General features: G+C 42.7%; 8 protein-coding genes across 8 annotated transcripts, besides 2 other annotated features; 2 read left to right on the top strand and 6 right to left on the bottom strand.

The window, feature by feature from the left end:
* Positions 1-1,251: 1,251 nt before the first annotated feature.
* PHALS_02048 (uncharacterized protein) lies at positions 1,252-1,666 on the bottom strand (the record flags this gene model as incomplete). The annotated part of the gene is made up of 2 exons (XM_024716558.1): positions 1,252-1,442; positions 1,537-1,666. The coding sequence occupies 2 exons, from the start codon at positions 1,664-1,666 to the stop codon at positions 1,252-1,254; spliced, it is 321 nt and encodes a 106-aa protein (XP_024582144.1).
* A 496-nt stretch (positions 1,667-2,162) lies between these two features.
* PHALS_02047 (uncharacterized protein) lies at positions 2,163-2,374 on the bottom strand (the record flags this gene model as incomplete). Its single annotated transcript, XM_024716555.1, has 2 exons — positions 2,163-2,243; positions 2,306-2,374. The coding sequence occupies 2 exons, from the start codon at positions 2,372-2,374 to the stop codon at positions 2,163-2,165; spliced, it is 150 nt and encodes a 49-aa protein (XP_024582143.1).
* Positions 2,375-3,536: 1,162 nt separating this feature from the next.
* PHALS_02046 (uncharacterized protein) lies at positions 3,537-5,376 on the bottom strand (the record flags this gene model as incomplete). The annotated part of the gene is made up of 3 exons (XM_024716554.1): positions 3,537-5,170; positions 5,221-5,291; positions 5,357-5,376. 3 exons carry the CDS (start codon positions 5,374-5,376, stop codon positions 3,537-3,539), a joined length of 1,725 nt encoding a protein of 574 aa, XP_024582142.1.
* On the top strand, positions 5,377-6,436 carry PHALS_14840 (uncharacterized protein). Its single transcript, XM_036407094.1, has one exon. The coding sequence runs from the start codon at positions 5,891-5,893 to the stop codon at positions 6,140-6,142; it is 252 nt and encodes an 83-aa protein (XP_036263353.1). The 5' UTR covers positions 5,377-5,890; the 3' UTR covers positions 6,143-6,436.
* A 2,195-nt stretch (positions 6,437-8,631) lies between these two features.
* Positions 8,632-8,855, top strand: PHALS_02045 (uncharacterized protein; the record flags this gene model as incomplete). The annotated part of the gene is made up of 2 exons (XM_024716552.1): positions 8,632-8,676; positions 8,736-8,855. The coding sequence occupies 2 exons, from the start codon at positions 8,632-8,634 to the stop codon at positions 8,853-8,855; spliced, it is 165 nt and encodes a 54-aa protein (XP_024582140.1).
* Positions 8,856-9,627: 772 nt separating this feature from the next.
* PHALS_02044 (uncharacterized protein) lies at positions 9,628-10,452 on the bottom strand (the record flags this gene model as incomplete). Its single annotated transcript, XM_024716551.1, has 2 exons — positions 9,628-9,707; positions 9,819-10,452. The coding sequence occupies 2 exons, from the start codon at positions 10,450-10,452 to the stop codon at positions 9,628-9,630; spliced, it is 714 nt and encodes a 237-aa protein (XP_024582139.1).
* A 3,908-nt stretch (positions 10,453-14,360) lies between these two features.
* Positions 14,361-14,370: a sequence feature (Protein overlapping with rRNA (PHALS_02043, CEG45769.1) was converted to a misc_feature.).
* Positions 14,371-14,441: 71 nt separating this feature from the next.
* Positions 14,442-14,629: a sequence feature (Protein overlapping with rRNA (PHALS_02043, CEG45769.1) was converted to a misc_feature.).
* Positions 14,630-15,621: 992 nt separating this feature from the next.
* PHALS_02042 (uncharacterized protein) lies at positions 15,622-15,911 on the bottom strand (the record flags this gene model as incomplete). Its single annotated transcript, XM_024716549.1, has 2 exons — positions 15,622-15,873; positions 15,906-15,911. The coding sequence occupies 2 exons, from the start codon at positions 15,909-15,911 to the stop codon at positions 15,622-15,624; spliced, it is 258 nt and encodes an 85-aa protein (XP_024582137.1).
* Positions 15,912-17,455: 1,544 nt separating this feature from the next.
* On the bottom strand, positions 17,456-18,256 carry PHALS_02041 (uncharacterized protein; the record flags this gene model as incomplete). The annotated part of the gene is made up of 1 exon (XM_024716548.1): positions 17,456-18,256. The coding sequence occupies one exon, from the start codon at positions 18,254-18,256 to the stop codon at positions 17,456-17,458; it is 801 nt and encodes a 266-aa protein (XP_024582136.1).
* Positions 18,257-18,342: the final 86 nt, after the last annotated feature.

Here is an 18,342-nt window from a genome sequence, read left to right as displayed (position 1 = left end):
AAGCCATGACAGATCCTGATCGATCCCCGGTCGTTAAGTAATTATACTCGACGCTCCACGATAGAAGGAAGTCAGCTGTATGCTGAGGGGCCGAAGAGCGGTTGCGTAGCCCCCCACTGTTTGCTTAGCGATGTAGACATGTGTCTCGGTGCAAAGGGTCCCTGTGAACCTTGGTGTCAAACTTCTTGACTTTGATAGCGTGTAACGCTACCTAGTCTTAGACTTGGATGCAATGTATGACCTTATCTCTGGTATGGCATGGTTAAAACACCATGTGTCATGGATCGAATGGAGGTCGAAGACCTTAGGCGCTATGCGCACGTCTTATGTTGGACCTTCGATGAGTCATGAACCTATCTCAGCTGGGAGGCAGAAGCGTTATTAGCATTGGTCTGGAGCAGAATTCCATGAAGTTGCTGAACATCTTGTTGCGATATTCACCACCACTGTCAGTCCTGATGCATCGAATCCGAGCCATCATTTGACCTTCCATAAGAGACTTGTTCTACTTGAAGCGAGGTACGACTTCATACTTGGCCATCAGTATGTACACTTGAACGTAGCGAGTCCAGTAATAAAAAACAAAAATGTATCCATTGCCACCTTGAGACTTCATAAGTCGCATCAAAAATCCGTGGACATCCTGCAATGAGGCCTGAGTTATCATACTGTTGGGGCTCGCAAAATTTTTGTAACAATCAATTTTCCACAAACACATCCCTCGCACGGCACCGATGTGTCCAGCTTGACGTCAAGATTGGAGTTACTACTTAAACAGTGGCCATTGCCATAATCCGGTCTTGATCTACATGGCCCAGTCGAGCATGCCACGCAGTGTCTTCAACATTGAATGCACTCGCCGAATATGCACCGGCGTAACTCTCATGGCGTAACGTAGCTAACTACAGCGCATGCAACTTGTTTACACCGACTCCACTCGTAATACCTTCTTTTCTGATATGAGCCATCACTTGCCAAGTTCAAAGTAAACCTAAGCTCCATTTGCCGCCAATACGGAACCGACTATCAAGGCAGGGTACTGCTGACCGTCCATTCTCCAAACGCACAGAGCCGACCCCTCTTACCAAGAGCCGATCACCACTAGTCAGCAACATATTCATCCTATCAATAATAGAGCGGAATGCTTGAAATCAATTCGATCAAAATCATATGCAAGCTCGCACCGCTGTCCAAGATTCACACCTTCTTAATTTTGCTCACCGCCAGATACCGAAATTACAAAGCCATCCGTCATTTTCTACTTCCTTGGGCACTGGTCACGCTCTTAACCAGTGTAGCTGCATTTAAACTACGTCCTGTAAAACCACAGAGTGAGTTACCACCTCGACGACAGCCTCGATGGTCATCTCTTCTATTATTGCTACGATGACCCGCAAAACCACCACAGTGGTCGCGTAATTTGACACGCGTCACCGAAACTTCTGGAGCGTTTCATACCCCCGTCAGAAAAGTTATCTGGCCTCATACAGAACCGTATTCCCGCGGTCCCTGATAGCCTTTACGATACCATCATACCCAGCCGATAGAATGCCAAGAAAATGACCAAGGGCCCGTCATCCTGTGCCCCGTCATCGAAATCAGCAAGACGCATGCAAATGTTATCAAGCTTTAGCAGGTGCTCAATGATATTGTCACCAGGGGCCATCACAAACTCAAGGAGTTATTGGCGAAGCAAGACAGGTTTTGGAGGCTTCGCTTGACGTGGAACTCTCGCAGAATCGTCCACACCTCCTCAGCTGACCACGCACTCGAACCATCGATTTGATGATAGACCTCAACATCCTGGCAATGATAGCCAGCGCCTTCAGGTCAGCACTCGGTAGTTATCAACGCTAAGTGTTCTCGAGCTTCGTCTCGAGATGAAGGAGCAACTCCTTCCGTGCCAGCGTCAATGCGGACAGCAAACTGCCACGGAAGGTGGTTGTCATTCTTGGGATGCCGTTGGGACTTTACATGAGCAAATTGGGCTCATAACCTGAAAAACAACTGAAGAGACACTGGTGAGACCGTCGCAAAAATGAAAGTGACTTTATCAGATTTACGAGATGTGTAAATCACCAACGGCTTTAGTAGCCATTCATCGCTAACTAGTGCCTTGCCACCATCATTCTAGAATATAATATAGCTTTTGCGAGATTCCCCTAGTTGCTGGTCGTCTCTAGCCTATAATAGACAACCGAGATACAGTCCAGCTGTCCAGCAGGCGGTTGTACCCACTCTTCCTAGAGATACATCCCTTATACTTCAGATAGCAATATCGACTAAGCTCATCCATTGCGAGGACCATAAAACGAGTTTGTGATGGTCTTGAAGGGAAGATATTTAAAAGACCAAGAATGGTAATAATTTTCATTCTTTCCTTTCAGGACGTTTATGCAACTTGTATAACAGCAAGAAGTATAAAGCGAGATTTTTAGCGCTGATGTTGCCTTGTTGATACTGAAAACCACGACGTGGCTCATGTTTTCGTCACGACAGTTTTTACAGATGGCGAAACATTGACTCTTCATCATAGCAGGCCTCTTTCAAAGAAGATAGGAGAAATTTTTTTTTAGTCCAGCACACAAATGCCATTTCGTGTTGTGATCCAAGTATTTCTGTCAGAGTTGAAAATTCGACGGTGAAATGTCAATTCAAGTACAAGACTGAAGTTTTTGGGTCAAGATATGAGTCAGTTACCGAATGGAAATTCCGAGAGAAGGTATAATAAGCGATAATAATACTAATACTACTAATGATAGCAATAATAACAATAATAATAATCATTCTATCACTACTACTACTATTAGTAATAGTAATAATAACAGTAATAGTAGTAGTGATTATATATAGTGATAAGCGATTTTTGCAATAAAGAAGAAATTTTAGTCGAATTAGGCTGCGAATATTGTGCCATTCATTTGTGTGCTGTATTGTGGACAAGGCAGTAGAATTTTAGTTGTTTATTATTGAAACGAATCTTGAGCCTGTCAAGAAGTATATTGTTGACATCATGATCGTAATGTTTCACTGTCCGATTAGAGGACGGCCAAGCACCAGAAAGACGGTTGACGAATGTACATGGTCGACAATTTTACCCGTTGTAGCCTCTTAATGGAACGAAGTATATTTTTACACTTTTGTGCAACCACCTAACTACTTAGCATCGAAGAAGAAACGAGTAGAGCTGGCGAATTCTGGCCTGGCAAAGCCTTTAAATTCGCATCAGATTTTATCAAAGTTACATATGAGCGTAGTTGTTGTTGCTGTAGTGGAGGCTAGATGCATGGAGAGAGCGATAGTCTGTTTGTTTCTCAAGTCAATTGACAAATTAAGGTGTAAAGATATTGCTACCATTTAAGCTGGTGGTGTGCCGTCCGTGACCATCTAACAAACACACATTTCAACTTTAGAGAGAGGATGTGATTTAACTACACAAAGACACATTTTACACATTTAATCGCACATTTAGCTGTTACTTTACTTTGCAACGCTACATTCACGAAGGAAAGAGAATGATAATGAACTCCACACTTCTAGTGTGGCGCCACAGTTCCGACTTCCATTTTGCCTGGGACTGTATCGAAGTCAATATTTGACTTGGAACCTTTGTAATCCTCGGATTCCGTTTGAGGGGATAGCGAGAAATTACTGTCATCTGCCTCTTTGCCAATCTCAGCCATTTCAAGCGAGCCACACTCTGAGTCTTCCTTATTGTCGGAATTATTGTCATCTTGTTTATCGTTCTTGCCACCACTAGCATCCTCTGGCATCTCCATGGGGCCACATTCAGGGAGCTCCTCAGCCATTTCGAGCGATCCACATTCGGCGTCGTCGTCCGACTGACCATTGTTGTCGTTGCCGCCAGACTGGTTATTGTCTTTGTTGTCGTTGCCGTTGGACTGGTTGTTATCATTATTAGACTGATTATTGTCATTGTTGTTGCCGTTTGACTGGTTGTCGTTGTTACCGCCACCTTTGGGGAGCTCCTCAGCCATTTCGAGTTCCCCACAGTCGGCGTCGTCATCCGACTGATCCTTACCATTATTATCGTCGCCGCTGGACTGATTGTTGTTATTCGACTGGTTATTGTCTTTATTGTCGTTGCCGCCAGACTGATTATTGTCATTGTTGTTGTTACCGTTTGACTGATTGTCGTTGTTGTCACCACTAGTATCCTCGGGCATCTCCATGGGGCCACATTCAGGTAGCTCCTCAGCCATTTCGAGCGATCCACATTCGGCGTCGTCGTCCGACTGATCCTTACCATTATTATCGTCGCCACTGGACTGGTTGTTGTTATTCGACTGGTTATTGTCTTTGTTGTCGTTGCCGCTGGACTGGTTGTTATCGTTATCGGATTTATTGTTGTCACTGTTGCTGTTGTCATCGGACTGATTGCTATCTTTATTCGTCTGATCTTTGTCACTGTCGTCTTTGTTGTTTTTGTCATCCTTGCCATCATCCTTGCCATCATCATTGCCATTGTTGTTGGACTGATTGTTGTTATTGGATTGATCAGCGTTGCCGTTCCACCACTGTTGATTCTGATTGTTGTTAGGCTGGTTATTGTTGTTTGATTGCCCAGTGTTGCCGTTCCACCATTGGTTATTGCCGTTGTTGTTTGGCTGATTGTTATTGTTGGGTTGGTTGGTGTTGGGGTTCCACCACTGTTGATTCTGATTGTTGTTAGGCTGGTTGTTGTTGTTTGATTGCCCGTTGTTGCCGTTCCATTGGTTATTGTTATTATTGTTGTTGTTTGATTGCTCGTTGTTGCCATTCCACTGGTTATTGTTATTGTTGGACTGATTGTTGTTGTCGTTGGACTGCTTGTTTTTTTCATCATTGTTGTCGTCCTTGGACTGCTTGTCTTCTTCATCATTGTTATTGTCCTTGGATTGCTTATCGCCATCGTTGTTATCGCCATTATTCTTGTCATCATCGGACTTATCTTTGTCTTCCTTAGATTGCTTATCGCCATCGTTGTTATCACTGTTATTGTTGTTATCGGTCTGCTCTGGGGTGTCATTGTTGTTGTTATTATCGGTTTGCTCCGGACTGTCGTCAGCCATCGCTAGCTCTGTCACTTGTTGAGTCTGAGTTCGTAGTAAACGCTTTGCTTCATACGATGCAGCTCCATGGTATCCCTCAACACTAATTGCCATTGCTACTGCCACAGCAGACATGATCAAACCTTTTTTGTAGGTGACAATCATTGACTTATCGATGAAGCAAGACAATTGCTAACTCGTGACGCAAATTTCACAGTTAAATTACTAGGACGACGATTCCTAAATAACAGGCGCGAAGAAGCATCAGAGCTGCTGAATTGACTGCCTTTCCCCTATTTACTCACAAGATATTGGTTACGATCATGCGATCCAGAGCACAAGCGGAACTTTGATTGTATGAAGATAAGGAAGAGGCTGGGACTCTCGAATTCACTACGAAATTCCATTTATGGAGTACCGTGACAAAGCAAGTCCTTTACCGCGTTAACATCTGGATCAAGAAACGTTCAATATGTTACAGGGGGTACATTCTATACGCAAAATAACGTAATCAGTCGAGCATCGAATTTCTTGCGCCGTAAAGTTCATGCTTTGCCTATACATGCGGGAAAGAGATGTGCGCTAACTTTACCACCAGTTACTTTACAAACATATTGTCAATGGATCAGCAAGAATCACATTTGTCTCTTCAAGTAGCGATCGACGTCGTACAACGATACTACCACTTTTTGTGTCATCTCGATGCCACAGGATTTTACACATCTTGATGATGTCGACAGGAGGAGTGCATGCGAGAACCACAGAATTTAGAGCTTTCAGACAAGTAAACAAGTCAGTTCTGTGTTGACAGCAGAACTTTCGTGTTGGGGTTACAAACAATGCTAAAGACGAAGCTGCATTATCAAATACCATATGATGCGAAACGTAACGTGTCGCTAAGTCGCGCCATCTGGCAGGAATCTGAGCGTTTCATTGTAATAGAAATACTTGAGTTGACGTGCAATCAGACGTGTAAAAGTGGGCTGGTGGTCCATCCTTTGGATGTAGAAAGAGGCGGCAAAATTCATGCTCTGGATTTTGCAATTTCTCGCCAAAACAGTCCAATCGCTCTTTTCTATATGAAGGAGTAACTTGTTGATCTTAACGAGTAAGACGACCTTGTGTTGCCATCATTTTGACAAATTGAAAGAACGATGTTCGAAATTGTCAAGGAATTATTCATGACAGATAGTACGTGCAAATGGCATGTTGTCTTACGTACGAGAAAAACCGATTTTTTGTGGACATCAAATTCCACAGTGTTTTGTTGGTAAACCGAATAGATCACAACGATCATCAAAAATTTATGAAGGATGTAGTTGAATCATTTAAAAATATTAGCGGCAGCAAAACTGCTGTGACGTAACATCTGTGTCAACTCTTTGAAATCAAAACACATTTAATTATATAAATAATTCTGCTAACTATATTTTCAGAGGCTAAAACAAAAATAATGATGTGAGAGATGCCAAAGTCACTGCTTAGCTTATAAATTATATATCTGACAGCCTGACAGTAATACGCGAAAGCATTGAGTGGATACAAAAGCATCTTAAAACTTCGTGGAGCACTCTGTGAGCTAAGACAGGTTAACGAGTTGTAATACCATCGTAGCTATGGGAAAGTCAAGTAGAAAAGAAGGTACTATAGAAATGATCTTGTATCAGTACGGTCTTAGCTATGGGCCACTAGCCAGGGATAGACTAGACGTAGAAAACGGTACATGCAGTTGGCTTTGGTAAATTTGGAAAACAACATCTGCTAGCTATTAAGCAGAAGCGCTTCGGCGCGGGCTCGAGGCTGTGACAGAGTAAAGTTAGAGCAAAAATTGTCCGAGGTAGTTGGCATCAAAATCTCTGAATTTAAAAAAAGGAAATGAGCCACTGTCGCCGACTTTCCATACATAGATGAGTTTCGCACAGATATCAAAACAGCTGATGTACAGCTCATCAGCGTCGTCGATGAGTATTGATCATCACATGCGAGTAGGTGATATCCCACCTAACGAGAGAGTAATTCAAGCAAAATCCTCTGAGGTGGCTAATGACACCAATAAATCTGTAATATTAGAGAAACACAGACATTGATTGACACATAATTGCCTGAGGCACGGGAAATCGTTAGTTTGAAAAGGTCACAAGCTGTGCTGGGGATACGCGCCCTAACGATGTATCCTCTGATGTTCACAGGATCTGATTTTACAATTGCTACAGCCAGACGTCCGAAATACCAAGACAAAAGTAAATTAGACGATGATCCATGCGAAGTAGCTGCACAAATATAGCGCAATTCGTGCCGGTGGCACGGTCGCTTGTCAACTTCCTTGAAGCTATGCTATACTTGATGATGTTGGGGTCTACCAGACAAGGCGATTCTGTAGGCTACTTAGTACATTTTATTTGTGCCTCTATCCGAACCCTTATCGACCACTGTAACGTCTATTTTTGACTTTTGACTATGCTTTGGAGCTGAACGTGTCATCGAATTGTACATTTCTAGTTTGAATTCAAATAACACTTGGATTATGAGTTCTCGCATATAACAATGGTGGTATACGCATCGACTATTCGATCCGTACGGCGAACGTATTCGATGTTTATGCGGCGTGAGCAGCTTCTAGAAGCGAGAATTTTTCTAGCGCAATATCAGTTTGCCTAATGTGTGCAGGCGCCGATATATCGCTGCCCATTGAATCAAGGTTCACTTGATACACAATGTGTGATTATACTGCATGGAAAGGGCCAAAATCTATTATGATCGAATGATCCTTTTAAGGGAACCTCATCGACAAGAAGAGGTAGGCCTTAGTGAGTACTGAAAATTACAAATGGACAATTTTGACGTGCGCATATGGGAATATGTGTCACAGAATAGCATCCACGCTGTATCCTTAGATGTCGTAAGCCAGCCTTCTCAAACCTGCAGAGTGTTGGCATAGATTAGGACAGATTTTATTTTCGGTCCTAGAGTCCCTTCCAGCAACGTCATGTAGACCAATTTAGCAAAATAACTTGTCTCGTTGCTGTCAGCTACACCCTCATTTTCAAGCAGTTTCGAGATAACTTAATACCACCATGGCTTGCTTTTGGCAATAAAAAACTACAATTTTGAGCAAAAGATGACAAAGTTTTCCTGAGGTGTTTGGAGCCAGATTACCAGATTAATTGTTCAATTGAACACATCGACACCAATAGGATGCCACTGGACTGGATCCTTTTTAATTTCGTGGCAAAAATATCTTTGAAGCAACAGCCTATGTTCATAATGAATCAAACACGGTTCCGAGTCTTAGAGATATTGATCTTTGCAGAAGAGAAATCGGTATTATTGATCATTTACAAGATATAAGCTCAACTAAAGTTTGGAGCGAGATCCGATGATTTAAGTTCGAAGTGATTGAGCAGGCGCGCGCTGCTTTTGCTGAGAGCCAAGACAAAAAAAATTATGCAGATGCTAAAGGCAAAACAAAACAATTATATAACTAATATGGAACTAAAAGCAATTTATTTTTATTTCGCATGAGTTGTGGAAGTTTTTAAGACTTCGGCACCGTCTCTTTACATCTCGAAATTGAATCGTTATGGTCGAACCCGAAAACGATTGTCGGACTTACACTTTTGACCAGGTACATGATAACACATTACGTTTTCAGCGTGAGCTTGTTTATGAATCTGCTTTTGCAAGTCACGCGCAAAGGATGTATTTACGTTTAAACATGCCCCTGTAACTGAGATATCACCAGCTCCGAAGTATTTAGTCTGTTTTGGGCCACATGGGATGCTTCAATACACTCCTGTATATTGATTTATATACTTTATACTGAGTTTGGCTCAGAATCTATTGCGGAACACTGAGAAGTTGTGCATGGGCTGGTTAGAAAATTTCTACATTATTATAAAGGAAAGTAGTATAGCGTGTATACTTTGTTTAGTCCCCAGTATAATTAGATGTAGGTACTGTCTACGAGACTTTTGACTCCTCTCCATCGTGTTAGGAGCGCACGAACCTATTCTCTGTAAGTTTTTTGACGCGGATACCGTATAAAACTTTTTGTGCTTAAACTTGATTTCTCTAGTGTTTAAGGAATGTTTGATAGCTCCATTTTGCTCGAAAGTGGTTATATCCCTACCGAGTATGCCGAGATACAAGCATTTATACATACAAGTGAGCCTTGCTTTGCTCATCGACTTTCACGCGTCAATATAATTTTAGAATTTAGACAGAACGAAAGTTTCATCGCGCATCCGTGGAGGACGATCACCTTACAGATGACCTTACAGTGATACTGTGATGTTCTTCAAGGTTCATGGTACTAATGAATTATTTTACACACTCAAAAGTGTACTTTAAATGAGAAACGACAACGTGGAGTATAGTGTTACAAAGAAAATTGCAAGAAATCCAAATAACAGTGAAATCGCAATATACATATACATACCGGAATATAGGTATTTATGAAGATTCCATTACACACCTGTCAACAAACAATAATAGAGTTACATGTCTAACTCTCACATCTTCTCTGCTGACTGATACATATCAGCAACACACAGACAATTGTTGCGTGACAAAACACTTAGTGGCGTCGACGACGCACTGCACACTTGTCAGCCGGTGGAGTTGCTGGGGTACTTGTATCATCAGTATCCGGAGTATCTGTCTCCGGACTCGGTGTAGCAGGAGGCGTTGCAGTATCCGTGGGTGTAGCAGGTGTTTCAGTGTCAGTGTCAGTGTCAGTGTCAGTAGGCGGTGTGTAGGGCGTATCACTCTGTTTTGGTGTGTCCGCCGCAGGCGTCGATGGTTTCGATCCGCCGGCTCCGCCTCCTTTGATAGGAGCGCAATTGGTGTAAATCTGCCACGGAACTGTGTGCACGGCAATCCAATAACACGATAGCACGGCGGCGCCTTCGCAACTCGCCTTGTCGTATGGAAGTTTAGCCGGGGTTTCTGTGTAATCGACTCCGCAATTCCAGTTTTGAAATACTCGCTTATCATCACACCAAACTTCACATGGGCCCATGTGGGAGTAGCTGAACGCATCCCACTCTACCATTTCAGGAAGCTCTTGCGGTTGACCATCAACTAGAGAGAAGCCGCATTCGTTTGAGGCCCCCTTCTCTAGCTTTTGGGTAGCCCAAGCAAATTCTTTGAGCGTTTTATACTTGCTTGCGTTGAATGCTGTCCAATACGCCTTGACATTTGAAGCCGAGTCTGTGGTATATGACATGCCTTGAGGAATAGGTAGTGCTGCAGCAGCATCAATGGTGCCAGAAGGACTATTTTTGTTGTAGAATCCTTCGGGCCAGGTTGCCAATGGCACTGTCATCTGATTATGCGCTTTCGTGGAAGCAGCAAGCACAGCTATCGTAAGTGCCGAGATCGTGGTGAAGCTAGCAACCATTTCTCGGTTTTTTGTAGCCTTTGGTTTTTGAAGATCGTAAAGCAAGTTTAAGAATGAATAGCACAACAGTGCGCTGATTAATTTTTCAACTTAGCGTCACAGAGCGCGAGTACACTTGGGAAAAAAAGAGCTGGCTTATCCATGACTAAGTATTACTTCCTGCTACAACACGTCTACATGAGTCTTTTTTTTTGTCGCCAAATGAATTTTGGTAAAGCTACGCGTTCTGCACAACCCTTCGGTCCCATCTCAAAAAAACTTGCAACATAATGTCCGCCTACTCTATAGCATTGTAGGATATGTTAATAGTGCTTTTAATGGTGGTGCATCTTACTTAGATTTCGTCAATAGGAAGACATTCTTATCGGTTGCTGCTTGTTTAAAACATTTTATATGAATCCATGGAACTTTTGGAGTGGAAAAGGTGTTTTCAATTCTCGTTGCAATTGAAACGGGTATTTTAGGGGCTGGTTGATAAAATTTTGCAGAGATTCAGATTTAAGAATTGGAGGCATCATACCGCACAATCGGACAATCAAGATAGCGAAGATAAACTTGGACTGGAGCCAGATGATTTTACCTGGCATCGTCAACACATGAAAGTCAGCACACCCCTTTGTAACAGGGTACGCACCGTGTTATAGAGTTCATATCGATTATTTTATTCACCCTATTGTCTTCCCGATTTAAAGCGAAGCTATAAAAAGGGATTTACTTTGATGATGTACTGCAGTGGAGTTGCCGCGCTCCTAACAGAAGAAATTTTAACTCAAAGAGTCCGCGTATACAATACACAGAGGTTAGATCGAATACTCGTTTATTTTCTGCTTTATCAAGCAAAGCAAATGAATACTTTACAAGATTTAGGTAAAACGTGTAAAGATAGAAGTTGTTATTTAAACAAATTGCTCTAAAATTTTTGACAACGATGCTATTTGTATTGCAAGATGCGTGACCCACATTAGCAACTACTCGTACATGCTGTGGACCACGTTTGTATCTTGTCTTTTTGCAAAAGGTAGGAGCTTATCGAGCGCTGTTAACGGTATGTACTGTACTGTTTGTGTGCAAACACCATATTATTGTGCAGATACAATATAACAATTGAAGAACTTATTTCATTAGTCTGTCCGGTACTTCTTATCAAATCAGGTGTGATTTGTATATCGAATTGCCGTTGTCAGGAGGACGATATACATTCGTCTAATATATAAAATTTATGAGATGTAGCGGGGTCTAATGTCTGACGCATTAATTTAAATGCAACACTTAATTTCGACACGAATATTTTTGTAAGAAACCAAAATATCGGTATTTATGGACCCCATCTCGTAGTACACTCCGCACGTCGAATAATGAAGACTCTTGTTTACGAGATTTAAAAGTATATATGGTTTAAGTGTAAATCAAATTGATGATAAACAATAAATTGATCTTGAATTAGCAAAGCAACAAATCCTTAGCTATTACAAAGGCTCTCGTTTCTGCTCCTGGGTGAGGCGCACCAGTCTGACCTCTGTGCGTTGCATAGGCAGAATCATTGAGTCAGAGCTTCCTTTGTGAGGGTGCAAGGCAACCCCGTTGCACTAATAAGTACACAGGATAACTGTCAGCAGCAAGTCAAGCGATAAAGACACTTTTATCATAGAAAAAGCTATATATTTTATCTTAAATATTTAACACTCCTTGAAAGAGCTTAACACAAAGATAACTGGTTTTTATGAGCACTTTCGATCCCGCCCCTGGCTGTCTATCACTTTGACAGAGCAAAGAAAAGAAATATTAGGAGATTTTTAAAGGCTTTCGGCTCTGCTCTTAGTTGTAGCCTATAAACCCATTTTGTTCAGGCGAGCACATTGAGTCAAAGCTTCTTCTGTGCAAAGTGCACGGCAGCCTTGTGACACTTGAAAGCACGTGTAGACGAAAGTTTACATGAAGGGTGTGGTTCACACAAGATGATGTGGTCACACAAAAAATGGGTTACACAATATGTTGTGGACACACAATGGTGTGGCTACACTTAATCAAGAAGTCAGTACGTGGCATTTGACTAGGAATACCATATAGATAGGAAAAGCTATAGTTGTAGATATAGGCGGCTTTGCCGCAAGTCACCAACCTTAACCAAGCTTCCTCTAAGCGAAAGATCTACGGTAGCCCCGCTGAACATCACACGAGCGGGTCGTTAAAAGCTGTATGCGACATGGGAGTAGAACACAAGATGCTTTGTTCCTTGCCAGGTATACTTGTTAGCTATGTCGATTGTTGTCCAGGGTCAGTAAATGGGCGCTATGTAAATGCGCCGGTGAAACTCCTCCGTATACTCTTCAACCGACGTGGATCGGAGTATATGTAGCAACGATATTTATGCTGACCTTCCTACACTTTTAAAGCAGGGACGAAAAAACCATTTTCTAGAGTTGTGAAAAATTAAATTGGCCGTGATCTTGGCAATATCCAGATGGTTTGATAGTTTGTTGCGCATGCATTCATCACAATAGGATGCCGTGCGCGAGAATGGTTGTACCGCCATTAAAGTTATATTACAAACATTGTATGAATCAAAATGAAATATTCCGCGAATATTCACACCGCCAAATCAGGAATATTGGGCACTTTTTAGTTTTGTGCATTCTTCAAAGGAGGTTGGAGCCAATGGATAATTCCTTTGAGTTGCGGCCTCGGGTGGAAGTGCCGAGGTTTTCCCCGATCGATACGACCGTCATCCAAAGAAACACGGTATAGCCGTGTCAGAAGACGCTTACCACACCTAGATCCCCCGCTGTACGAGTTCCGTTCTGTGTTTCCTGTCACAATGGCGTCAAACGCTTTCTTGGAGGCGATTCAGTTGAGATCTATAAATTCAAAGAGCGCCATATGGCTGGTGCAACTTGCACCAAAGACACAACACCTTTTTCGAGGAAGTTGGTGGGGCTGCTTTGCATCTAGATTTCTACTTTTGCACTGCAAGATCAGACGAGGCATCGGAAGTGAATGCCCTACGAACGTATCAAATTCAATATTATCAACCATGCTAAGCGGCATAGTGATATTTTAGCTGCCGAGCAGCTCCGCAATACTCATGAGTCTTCCTGTTAGATCGCTAAACATCTCAATATCCTTACTTTGCGTGCATCTTTTGCTCTTGGGTGAAAAGTTCATAGAGAAGAGCTCCCATGAAATGTTGTTTAAAAATCCTTCGCGAGCATTCAACAAATACCAATAAGCACAGCAACAAGGCCAACTAAAAACAAACCGAGATATGTTCTACCTCGCAAAAGTAGTAGATAAACTTAAAAATGATCAACGTTTCTTAAAAAATACCAGACTCGCAACCAGGGACTGTTGGTCTTACATCTATGTTTCGCGCATTGTAACGCCATTCGTTTCAGAAGCGTCGTGCAAAGCGCTACTTTCAAAAACTGTAGACGGGATGCAGGGGTGGTGAAGTCACAGAATACGATGGCGATATTAGTGCGTATTGTTGCGGGGACTTATTAAAAGCGTGTTGTAATTCTTCTGAGTTTCTAAGCTAAGGTCGACACGCTTAGACTGCGTGGTGCGCTGCCTTGACCTATATCTAAAGACATGCTCTCAGCTGAAGGAAAGTGTGGCTCGAACGCCACGAGCTATAGATTGACTGCAAGTCGAATAATTTGATAACCACGCTCTTTCTCCATGTGGATCTTAAGGAAGTCATAAACGCTTGTGCCAAGGAGCAGATGTGTTGTCAGTGCGGTTTAAGCTACACCCAGCATTATATTATTCGAGCGATCCAGCGTGGATTTTGCTAATTGCCTGCAACAGAGCTTGAAAAGTTGAAGGGGTGGTAACTCGCCGACGCATTATGAAATTAGAAAAGCGATCGTATATTGCGGCTCCTGATATGTACTTTCTTTGAGACAGAAATGAATGACGGTATGTATCGGCTCTCAGAGAATAGGCCGATAAGAATTGCTATAAGCTACTGACTACTGTGCTTTCGCTAGTAAAATCTAAGGGTGATTACAAGTTGCTATTACAAGTACCAGGCCCTGAAGCAAAAAAGGATGACTCATCGTATATAGATATTGATGAGTCAGCATTACCGTGGTCCGCGCAAGCGTTGCGAAGCAATGAAGTATTGATTGTGGCAGAAGCTGTGGTAGTCGTTGGGGCAGCTAGTCATGCGGAATGAGCTCGCCTGGTGAAGCGGGATGAACCGAACATAAATTTAAAGTGCCAAATGCTGGCTCACCTAGATACCATATAAGGCGCTGGTTCGTTCAGACAGCAGGACGGTGACCATGGAAGTCGGAAACCGCTAAGGAGTGTGTAACAATTCAGAATGCCCCCCCACTAGCTCCGGCAGAAGCTTGCATTGAACCGTGGAATTATACACGTGGAATACTTACAGGTAAAACCACCAATATAGTGAGGATGAAAGATCTGAGCTCGAATTCTATTATGGATAAAGCCGTCGTTGAGGGCACCCGCCAAGCCAAACACATATGCTACGGTAGCAGCACCATATCCTCACGAATCCTACATTTCCTTACTATCCTTTACTCAACCAAAGTTACGACATGGTGAGAAAAACACCCAAATGGCTCGTGGTCGTATTTGAGGAATTGCGTCATAAAGTTGACTTGACTCTGGAATTGAACATTGCGTCGCATGGCAATCGCCCTCACCATAAGAGCATTGTGACATGATAGACACTTCCTTTTCTAAAATGCGCGTACCGGGTTCAACAGAACAAACAGTCATTTTTTCATTTGGCACCAATTTGCTACTTATACGCAACGGGATGCAGCCTTTATCTTGGCGCGAACTTTCATTCCTAGAGCAGACAAGTTGTAGAACAACGTGTTTGGTCGCGATTTGTTTAGTGCCCTTGACTTCGATGATAAAGTTAGCTCGGATATACCTCAAGACAAATTTTATACGAATCTTTTTATACAAAGACTGGGCCTCATGTGCCGAGTGTGCGGCACTATGACTGAGAGATCGGATCTTCAAAAGCAACACGCCGACGCCAGAGTCAGGTAGAATACACCATGGGTGAAGGTTTTTTCAAACGCTATTAACATGGCTACACATACAGCTTTAACATAATATTAGACTAAGTTGCGTCTCGCATATTGTGCTTTATATAGTCAGTCAGAAACTTTTGTCACTTTTATAAATTCAAGACACGTCATACGGATTTATAGGCTTATTAAGGTCACGATACGATGTTATGTCATACGTCATCCAGATGCAATGTGCTTTTTTAGGAAGAACGACGAGACGGCCGCTCTCTGTAGTTGGTGTGTCATCTACTCTCTCAACATTCCGATGAGCTGGGGATGCTTCAAGATTGTTTGGTACAGCTACTAAACACAAAGCGCGCAAATCCGAAGGATGACTCATGTTTAAGTCTAGCCACAAAATGTTCGGCTATGTTCAATGAGCAAAAGTTGATGTTAAACGGTCATTGGGCCAGCAAGTTCATTAGGGCTGTCATCAGTGTCTTATGTCATCAGTATCTGATGAAGTAAAGATAAAATGCTTTCTCTGAGACTCATAGGAGGTTTTACTTGTCACATATCGTTGTCGCTTAGGACTTATGTATTCACCGCTCGAGAATAAGTGATAGGGTCTCTCGTCGCAAAGGCGCTTCCCGCAAAAGAGGAAGACCTGGGCTTATCCCAAGCTCGAGCCATGTCCAAAAGCTGTAACAGCTGGATCAAGAAGCTGTCAGATCTGCCAAAAGTTCACCTCGATAATTGATGTTGTTTATTGTACTTTGCAAATTCAAGCAACAAATGACACTTTAGTCTGGTGTCTGCTCCACTTCGATAAGCGGTTTGGCAATATACCTTCTCAATTCAAATCGCGAAATGAGTAATGCGCTATTTGGCACTTTCTACATCGCTTACTACCGGTCCTCAGAGAGAAACCGGATCTTATCATAGGCGCTGTTCTAGGTGCCATATTCCTTGAAAGTGGCTTCTAAAGGATTATTGAGCGCTTTTCTTACTCTCAATTTGAGCGGAAGACCCGCACGTATAGGCGCGTAATAATCCCACCGTGACATGGCGGTCTAATTCTACAAATCTGAGCCGGTAATCGCAATTTTAGTGAGTCGACAAAATAAAATTTGGTGCTTTAGAGAGTGCCCCGATTCGGAGATATGCCTTTGCCGCATGAGAACATGTCGAGACTCGAAAGATCACTTTAATTGTTCTCATCCAAAAAAACTTTGCTGCCTTACTGAATGCACTTATGTCGTGGCCTACACCATCTTCTGAGACTCGTCAAGCCATGAAGTCAAGATTAATAACTATGATGTGGCATGCACTCAATGACTGCTTGCCAAGCTTTACTTGCGCGCAAACTACTACAGAACAAAATGATTGTTACACCAGTAGGATTATTATCTCGGTGGGATAGATTTTTACTATAAGAACAATAGCGTTAATTACCGCTATATAATATAAGGATAGTTGCGAATACAAATTTGGATGATGGAACGTAGGCTGCTAGATGCATTCCACAGGGTTCTACTATTGTAGATGGTAAACGTATATATGTAGTACAGCTAAACTTAATTCTTAATGTATGTCTCTTGGACATTAAAGGGCAAAGCAGTACTGAATTACTAGCCTAGGTGGTGCTTACGAAACTCATCTGTTAGTATGTAGACGGGCAGTCGTGGGGTCAAAACTTCCTTTATGTGGGATGTACGGGAACACTATTGCAGGCAGTCGTAGTGTGTTTTAACTTGAGACTTTGCCGGACAGTACTTTGCGCAAAATAAATAAAAGTTATCTGCTAATCGAAAAATACTCAATTCAATTGAATATTTTCTGCATTTACGGTAGGTCATTTTTGCAAGTTTAGTGATTTATCTGTTGGAATGTTTCAGACTCCCACTTGTCAACAAACAATAATAGAGTTACATGTACAACTCTCACATCGTTCTCTACTGACTAATACATGTCAGCGATACATGGACAATTGCTGAGGGACAGCATACTTAGCGACGACGACGACGCACTGCACACTTGTCAGCCGGTGGAGTTGCTGGCGTACTTGTATCACCGGTATCTGGGGTATATGGCTCCGGACTCGGTGCAGCAGGAGGCGTTGCAGTATCCGTAGGTGTAGCGGATGGTGTTTCAGTTTCAGTTTCAGTCGGTGTGGAGGGCGTATCACTCTGTGTGGGTGTATCTGCCGCAGGTGTCGATGGTTTCGATCCGCCGGCTCCGCCTCCTTTGATCGGAGCACAATTGGTGTATATTTGCCACGGGGTTGTGTGCAAACCGATCCAATATGACGTAAGCACCGATGCGCCTGCACAAGCCGCTTTGTCGTAGGGCAGCTTACCATCTTTAAAATCGATTGCACAATTCCAGTTTTGAAAAACTAGCTTATCGTCGCAATGAACTTCACATGGGCCATAGTGAATGAACCCATCCCACTCCACTTTATCAGGAAGTTCTTGAGGCTCACCATCAACTAGCGAAAAGCCACACTCTTTCGAGGCACCTTTCTCCAGTTTTTGAGTAGCCCAAGCAAGTTCCTTTAACGTCTTGTATTTGCTCGCGTTAAATGCTGTCCAATACGCCTTGGTATTTGAAACCTGGTCTGTGGTGTACGACATGCCTGAAGGGATGGGCAATGCTGCAGCAGCATCAATAGTACCAGACGGGCTATTTTTGTTGTAGAATCCTTCGGGCCAAGTTGCCACTGGTACCGTCATCTGATTATGCGCTTTCGTGGAAGCAGCTAGCACAGCTATCGTTAGTGCTGAGACCTTGGCAAGGCTAGCAACCATATTTCTTTGTGGTCTTCGTTTTCTGGTGGTTGTAAAGCAAATTTCCGAATGAGCAGCACAACTGTGCGCTGGACGATCCTTTGATG

Source organism: Plasmopara halstedii (genome assembly GCF_900000015.1).
Source record: "Plasmopara halstedii genome assembly, contig: Scaffold_1651, whole genome shotgun sequence".
NCBI classification, from domain to species: Eukaryota; Oomycota; class Peronosporomycetes; order Peronosporales; family Peronosporaceae; genus Plasmopara; species Plasmopara halstedii.
Note: the sequence above shows the minus strand (reverse complement) of the source record. Positions and strands in the feature narration are given on the sequence as shown.